Source organism: Microcaecilia unicolor, chromosome 8 (assembly GCF_901765095.1).
Source record: "Microcaecilia unicolor chromosome 8, aMicUni1.1, whole genome shotgun sequence".
NCBI lineage: Eukaryota > Metazoa > Chordata > Amphibia > Gymnophiona > Siphonopidae > Microcaecilia > Microcaecilia unicolor.
The window spans coordinates 123546137-123553925 of record NC_044038.1 but is presented as its reverse complement, the minus strand read 5'-3'; the positions used below and the strand labels follow the sequence as shown (position 1 = coordinate 123553925).

General features: G+C 44.8%; 1 protein-coding gene across 1 annotated transcript; it reads left to right on the top strand.

The window, feature by feature from the left end:
- Nucleotides 1-7202: 7202 nt before the first annotated feature.
- On the top strand, nucleotides 7203-7577 carry LOC115476818 (ribonuclease H-like). Its single transcript, XM_030213392.1, has one exon. The coding sequence runs from the start codon at nucleotides 7203-7205 to the stop codon at nucleotides 7575-7577; it is 375 nt and encodes a 124-aa protein (XP_030069252.1).
- The last annotated feature ends 212 nt before the right edge of the window (nucleotides 7578-7789 follow it).

Here is a 7789-nt window from a genome sequence, read left to right as displayed (position 1 = left end):
CCGCAAAGGCAGCCGCCAATACAGTAAATTAAGCTAATACATCATTAAACCTGCATAAGAAATAAAGGAGAGGGTGGGGAAGGAAAGAAAGGAACAGGAAACCAGGGGAGAGAAGGGAAGGGTGGTTGAGTCCAAAGTTGTCATTATATTGATGTGAATCAAGAGGTGGAGACACATGCTGAGTCTTTAGGGTAGGCTTTTCCAAATAACAAAGTTTTAAGAGATTTCCTGAAATGCAGTGACTTAGGAAGGGGGGGGGGGGGCGGTGGGGCGGTCCGCCCCGGGTGCACGCCGCTGGGGGGGGGTGTCGGCTCCGCTGGTTCACTGCTTTCTCTGCCCCGGAACAGGTTACTTCCTGTAACCTGTTCCGGGGCAGAGAGAGCAGGGAACCAGCGGAACCGACGCAGCTCCCAGCGATGTGCACTGGGGGCGGAGCGGCCCTTCTGCCTGCCCTCTTTGGTAAGAATGCGCTCCGGGGGGGATGTGCGCATGCGCTGAGGGGGGGTGTCCCATGCTGCACCCTGGAGGGGGGGGGGTGCGCAGCGGCGAACCGCCCCGGGTGTCAGCTGCCCTCGCTACGGCACTGCTGAAATTATGGAACTCCTTACCAAAAGCTATAAAAACAATTCACAATCATCTACAATTGTGAGCTGATGAAGGAGAAGGATGAAGCATATGTGGATTTATACTTTAGCCCGTTGCAGGTTGGATAATGAAGGTTAAGGTATGAACGGGATAGTCTTACTGCATTCCTGGGTGGCAGGCTGATTAGGTTAATCATGTAATCAGGGACTTCACCATAGATAATTTTGTGTACTAGGGAGCAGATTTTAAATGCGATTCGATCCTTGACAGGAAGCCAATGCAATTTCTCTTGGAGCAGTTTTGCACTTTCAAATTTGGTTTTTCCATAAATTAATCTTGCTGCTGTGTTTTGGGCGGTCTGCAGTTTCTTAATAAGTTGCTCTTTACATCCTGCGTATACTCCATTACAATAATCCAAGTGACATAAAACGATAGACTGTATTAGATGATGAAATACCTCTCTCGGGAAAAAAGGTTTAATCCGTTTTAGTTTCCACAGTGAGAAGAACATCTTCTTTGTAGTGGAGTTTATTTGGCTTTCTAGTGTAAGGTTGTGATCAAGGGTGACTCCCAATCAGTGGTGTGCTGGTAAATTTTTAACAACAGGCTCTCTCCCTGGTCCACCTCTGTGCCCCCGCCAAAAAAAAAAACATTTGCAGATCTGGCTATACTCGGGGAGAGAGCGTGCTTTCAAACGATCCTTATATCCAAATTTACCTTCTTTTAATGTAAAAAAAAAAAAGCCTTTATCCTCCATCTTTTAAGACACTGCCTACCTGCTGGATAGTGATGGCACAAGGAAAGCAAGTGAAGACTAAGTCAAAATAACCTGGCTGTTCCTTAGATGGGCACTAGTATTATGATATTGAAGATGCGACCATACAATGACTCTGCAGTTATGCTCCACTAATAAGTTAAAAGATTAACTGGATTTCTTGAAAGGATTATATAAACTTAGGATGCAGGACTAGGGACACACACACGTATTTAGTCAATATCATAATTCTTCATGTACAGCCACAAAACAACCTTTTAGGGTGGATAGTGTTCATAATGAGCTCCTTTTATTATTGACCAGATAGAGACAAGAGTTTTCAGTTTTGACACAGTATAATTTATCACAAGAACAAAATATAAGAAAACCAATGGGCTGCATTAGGGGTTTATGGCCCACTTATGTTTAAACAAAAGGAATCTGCAAGAAACAAAATATTTTTATTTTGACTAATAAAAACACTTGCCCCTGAAACATGTTCAAAACAGAATAATCCATTTGTGTATCTAAAAGGTAAACTTCTACAAAACAGATTAAGATCTGATTCCATGTGCCCCAATGAAAGGAGAGTTTAATTCTACTTCCATTTAATTTCAATATATTCCATCATCATCTTTATAACACAAGGCTTCCCAAGGTAGATTACAACAACAGTTAAGATGAACCCATCAGGAAACAGGGTATCCTCACTGAAATTTGGCAATCTGTATTGTATACAGACAGTGTATTTATTTATTTTTTTTTTAGTGTAGAAAAATGAGCACAAAATACGGAGTTTAAGATTGCTGTTTCTACCAGCTATAATAATTTTTAAAGATGTTTTAGTGATATTCAATTGTTATTTCATGATATTTATATTATATGGGAAGCTTTCAAATAAATACAAAATCTGTCCAATAAGTAAAAAAAAAAAATGAAACAAACACTTTTGTCCTCCACCTTTTAAGGCACTGCCTATCCAATTGAAACAGCTTTAGACTTGTTACAGATGGACCAAGAATTAAAAAAAAAACGAGAATGTGGATGCAGCAGCTCATAGGTTTGATTGCTTTGTTTGGTTTGAGAGTTCACTAGAGGACAGCTGTGTGGGGGAGTGAAAACAAAGATTAAACAAATTGGTTTCCTTGCTTACCATGGAGTAGATAGGCTGCCTGCAGCTCATCACGTCAAACCTCCTTGGTCCCGACAGTGTCCTTTGCCTGCCGCGTCCTGCCTACTGCCTGCAAGTAAGTAACGATTCGGTCAGAACTGCGGCGGGGGGGGGGGGGGGGAATAGGTTGAAGGAGGGAGGCAGGGAGAGGGAGCGGATACGGGAGGGAAGAAACAAAGTTCAATGCATGGGGCAGTGGGAAGGGCAGCAGCAGGGGAGAGAGAATCAGGAAATCGGACGATGCACACGAACCTCTTTCCTGCAGTGCAGCACGAGGAGGCAGGGTTGCCACACACCACGCATGCACCAATATCAGGTGACAGCTGGTGTGTTTGGGCATGTGTGCCTCCAGCCTCCTACTGCAATTTGTGAAAAAAAAACCCATTCAAGACCCAGCTGAGAGCAGAAGAACCGGCTCGCTAAATTGTTCAAAAATTAACAACCGGCTCTGCAGAGCCGGTGCGAGCCGGCTCCAGCACATCACTGCTCCCAATATTTTTAGGCTCTGTAAGATAAGAAGGTTAAGGGTGGAGGTGCTTAAGGTTGAAGGTCTACACTTGTTGTGTTGAGATGATAGAACAAGACAATGCGTTTTTTTCAGCATTTAGTTTTAGTTTGAAAGAAGATGCCCAAAAGTGTATCGTGTTTAGACTGTGATTGATTTCATTAGAGATCTCGGACAAATCATACCTGAAGGGAATATAAATTGTAACATCATCCGCATAAATAAACGGGTTAAGTCCTAACTTACTTAAGGTCTTGGCCAATGGAATCATCATTATATTGAAGAGTGTGGACGATAGAGGAGAGCCTTGAGGAACTCCACAAATTGATTTCCACGGAGGTGATAAATCTGAGTTTGTGGTTACTTATCCTCCGATCAGCACAGCCCTTTGTCTGTGATCTAGCTCCAAATAAGCAAAGACCCAGTATTTCGCTTCAAGAAACTTCCTAGGGACAATCCACATACATGGCTGTGCAGAACACATGTCAAAATCAGCATACAGAAGCTGCATCCATAAAGATGTTGGTAAGATATAGAAGTCCACCCATCGATACCCTCACAACTCTCACCGACCAAAGGATGATCTTGTTGAACAATTCCAATTGCGAGGGGCTCGAATCAGCAAGGTGAATTCACCGAGGTCCAATCCTAAAAACGTACAGATTCAGCGTTCTGCTTGCTTATGGCGATTATTTCCCCTCAGGCCATATCCATAGAAGTAGGCAAATCTTTCACAAAGGCCTGAGCTGCTTCGGGTGAGTCATTGGGGCCATCCCTCCGTAAAAGTCTTGAGTCGAGCTGGATATATCAAAGCAAATTGCATGTGTCTGTGGTGTAATTCAGCACAAACCAGGCCATATGCCTGTCTTAAGCCTGCTACCCAAGTTGAAACATCTTGGAAACAAAGCAGCTTTTTATTATCATAGGAAAGAGGGCCTTTAGATCTTATAGCCTGCAGGATTTCAGCTTTGTGTGCAAAATTTAAGATCTTAAATATAACCACCTGTGGGCATGACTCCTCCTGTCTCTTTGTGTCACGGTCGTGCCCATGTTTCAGGCTCTCAATCATCTCGCCCCCTGGTGGACAGACCTGGTGGCTACATTGGATTGTCTGTGTGCTGTTTCCTGTTCCAGACTTCAGCCCAGTCCAGTCTGGATCTTCCGGCCTGCCAGACTTGCTTGTCTTGTTTGAGCCTGCACAGCACCCGTAGCTGCCTGGTGATTGCTGCAGCTGAATCTCAGCTGCTGTTGGGCTTATTAGCTATTTGGAAACTCTCTGCTTTGCCTTTGCATCGCCTAAGGCCCTGGAATGTTGGGGTGCTGGTGCACTTCTGCCTAGTCCAGCTATTGTCTGTAATGCTTGCCTGACTCTAGTTTAGTCTTTGTGTAGCTTTGTGTTCTGTATTGCTTGTTTACTGTATTGCTTGTTTCCCAGTCTTGGTTCTTGTTTGTATGTCTTTGTCTAGTTCTTGGTTGCCTGTGTTTGTTCAGTGGCTGCCTTCAGTTCTGTCTTCTTATCTATCAGTGTTTGTTCCCTGTTTCAGTGGCTGCTTGCAGCTTTCAGTTCTGTCCCTTGTCTGTCTGAAAGTCCTAGTCTAGTATTCTGCCTAGCCTCCCTGTGTGTTCTAGTCCCTGTGAGTTCCTGCTGGTGTCCAGTTCCTGCCCTGTCCGGTAAGTCCTGCCGGCCACCTGCACCCAGGGGCTCAACTCCTGAAGAACGGTGGTCAAGTGCAGGTGAAGTCTAGCGGTCCCTGTCAGAGTTCTGTCTTATCCCTGTGTGGGATGGTTCTGCCTGCCGCTGCCACTCCTCGGCAGTGGCCCAAGGGCTCACAAACCTAGTTCCTGCTATGGAATATGTGACACTTAGGGCCTAAACAATGTGCCTGCTCAATACGGAGCGGGCCCAGCTCCGACCGCAGCCCCAGAGTAGAAACCAGCCAAGATTCCAGGAACTGTCTCAAATCCCCTTCTGCAATGCTTTCAGGGAGGCCGACCAAGCACAGATTCCCTCTCCGGGAACAATTCTCCATATCATCCACTTTATCTTCCAATACTTTCATCTTGCCTTGTAAAGTGTTGGTCAAAGTCGAAAGCTGCAGCACCTGGTCTTCAAGCGCTTATCCAGGGAGTCTGCAATCGCCTTCTTCACCTCTGCTACCACTTGCCTTGCCTTGTTTGGAGGCTACGGACATCACCTTCCACTTGAAAATCATTAACTATCAGGCTGAAGATGTCCTCATCTATGCTGGGGAGCCTTTGAAATTTCTCATTGCTGAATTCTTTCCAGATGACAAGGTACACTTCCCTATCATTGGCAGGCTGTGTTCCTCTTAGGACATCTGCCAATGGGGGGGGGGGGGGGGGGGGGGGGGGGGGGGGGGGAGGGGGAAGATGCCAGACTGTGCGTTTACCTCTCCAAAAGGCCTCATCACCCTCAATTTCATATGGCCATATGATGCAACCTGTTCCAAAGTGAAGCTGAGGGATGATTTCCTAGTTTTATCTAGGCACATGCCACTACCCAAGGGTCCGTCAGATAATTCCAATGGAACTGGAACACTTCCTCATGTCACGCATGCCATTGTGACATCTTCTCATCAGGCCGCAATTAAGAAAGTGGAGATTCCATCCAATCAATCTTTTCCTAAGTTCAAGAACATGGTAAAGGAACAGGTTGATCAAGCCGATGCCTGCATTACAGAGGAAGAAAAAGCTCAATTGAAGGATTTGTACAAGTATAAGGACATTTTTGCAGTAGATTCCTATGACTGTAGGCTTACAGACCTGCATATCACCAAGATACCTATGGATCCCAACAGTAAACCAGCCTTTGTACGTCATTACAAGATTCCATTGGCATTCTATGAGTCAGTCCAACAGATCCTCAGCACATTGGAAGCTCAAGGAATGATATGGCAATGCAACAGCACCTTTAACTCCCCTCTGAGGCCCATTCTCAAGAACAATAACAGCTGTAGCATCTCACTGGACTATTGTCAGCTAAACAAATTGGTTCCTTTATCCAGAAAGCCCATGGTGCCTCTGGACCAGAACCTTGCCACCATCAAGAGAGCCAAATACTTCACCAGTTTGGATTTGGCATCTTGATTCTGGACAGTGCCAGTACAACCTCCAGACCAATATAAGTGTGCATTAACCTTTAGGAAAAAGCAGTACACATGGAATAGAACACCCTTTGAGTTTCTCAGTTCCTCTGCTGGCTTCAACATTTTCATACATAAAGCCCTTCCTGATGCAGAGACAAGAGGAAATTTGGTCTATACAGATAGCATCTTGATCAAGAGCTCTACCTTCTAAGAGTAACTGGCAGGGGTAGAACATGTTTTCCAACAATGTCTGCTGAAGGTTTGCGACCACAGAAGAAAAGAATTCATATCTTAAAACAACTACAAAGGCCCACCAACCTCATTGAACTAAGTTCATTCTTGGGAATATGCAACTATTCTTGACAATTTATAGATCAGTATGCAGAGATCACTAGACCACTGGTTAAATTGCTGAAGAAAGATGAGTCATGGATTTGAGGTCCACAACATGATTCTGCCATGCAAAAGCTGAAGGATCAGCATAGCCAATTTCCTTGTCTTGCGTAACCTGAAGGAGGTCGTGAGTTCTTCATTTACCTGGGATTCTGCAAACACTCGATGAGCTCAGTCTTATATCAGAAATATGATTCTGACAGTGGCCAGCAAAGTACTTTCAGATGTAGAGAAGTATTATGACTGTGAGAAAGTACTGCTGGCCACTGTTTGGGCTCTTCAACACTTCCGGAGTTACATCCAAGATGAGAAGCTGATCATGGAGACATGTCACCATCCAATCAGTGTTCTCGGTAGAGATCAAATCAAGACAGGCCAAGTGTCTAACAGCCAGATAGTCTCCTGGACTTTGGCTCTCTAAGGATGGCCCTTAGTGGTAAGGTATGCTCAGAAACATCACAATATTGTAGCCCAAGGTATGGCAGGTTTGCACGAGTATACAGAAACCGATTCCCTTACAGGTAATTCCAGAATCTGATTCCCCACTGGAAGAAGTGGATCCTCATCATCACCATATTTATGATGATCACTGTACATATTCCCAAGGTCTAGGTGGATGGCTGCACCTTCCACAGAGAAACAGACCATGAACTGGTTGGCGGAGTTGGACTGGTTTGGGATCAAACCATGTCCCATGAGATCTTAAAGTACAGATTGGGTTCCCAGAACAATCAATATTTCAAGATTACTGCTGCCTTGGTTGCAGTACGAACTGCAGTCCAGAAAAGGATTTGGGAATTGACTATTTGCACAGACTTGGACTATGTGAGACAGAATTTTGAGTCTCACCTACCCATTTGGAAGAACATGTTGAACTCCAGAGGAAAACCGGTACAACACAAGGACCTAATTCTGGCCCTAGATCAACTGGCAAAAGACAATGACATGACCATCTATTGGAAAAAGGTGAAAGGCCATGCCAAGGTTAGTAGCCCCGACAAACAAGGGAATGACCTAGCAGATCTGCTTGCCATGAAAGGTGCCCTAAGGGGAGAATTATGATGACCTCCAGAAGCCAAAACTTTACCTGTGCAAGCTATCTCCTGACAGCAAGTGAAGCTAGCTGCCGAAACTTCTGTTTTGCAGTGGTGTAGTGAAGTCCTGCCATTTGACTTTGTGATAGCTCAGAAAGAAGGTCCCAAAAATTTTACAGCTTCATCCCGAATCCTCAGAAACATCCTTTGTCAAAAAAGGAATGTCAGTATGAGGAAGAA

What these genes read in the sequence shown, in the direction of transcription:
- LOC115476818 (XM_030213392.1), top strand. Translation starts at nt 7,203, where the DNA reads ATGTCCCATGAGATCTTAAAGTACAGATTGGGTTCCCAGAACAATCAA.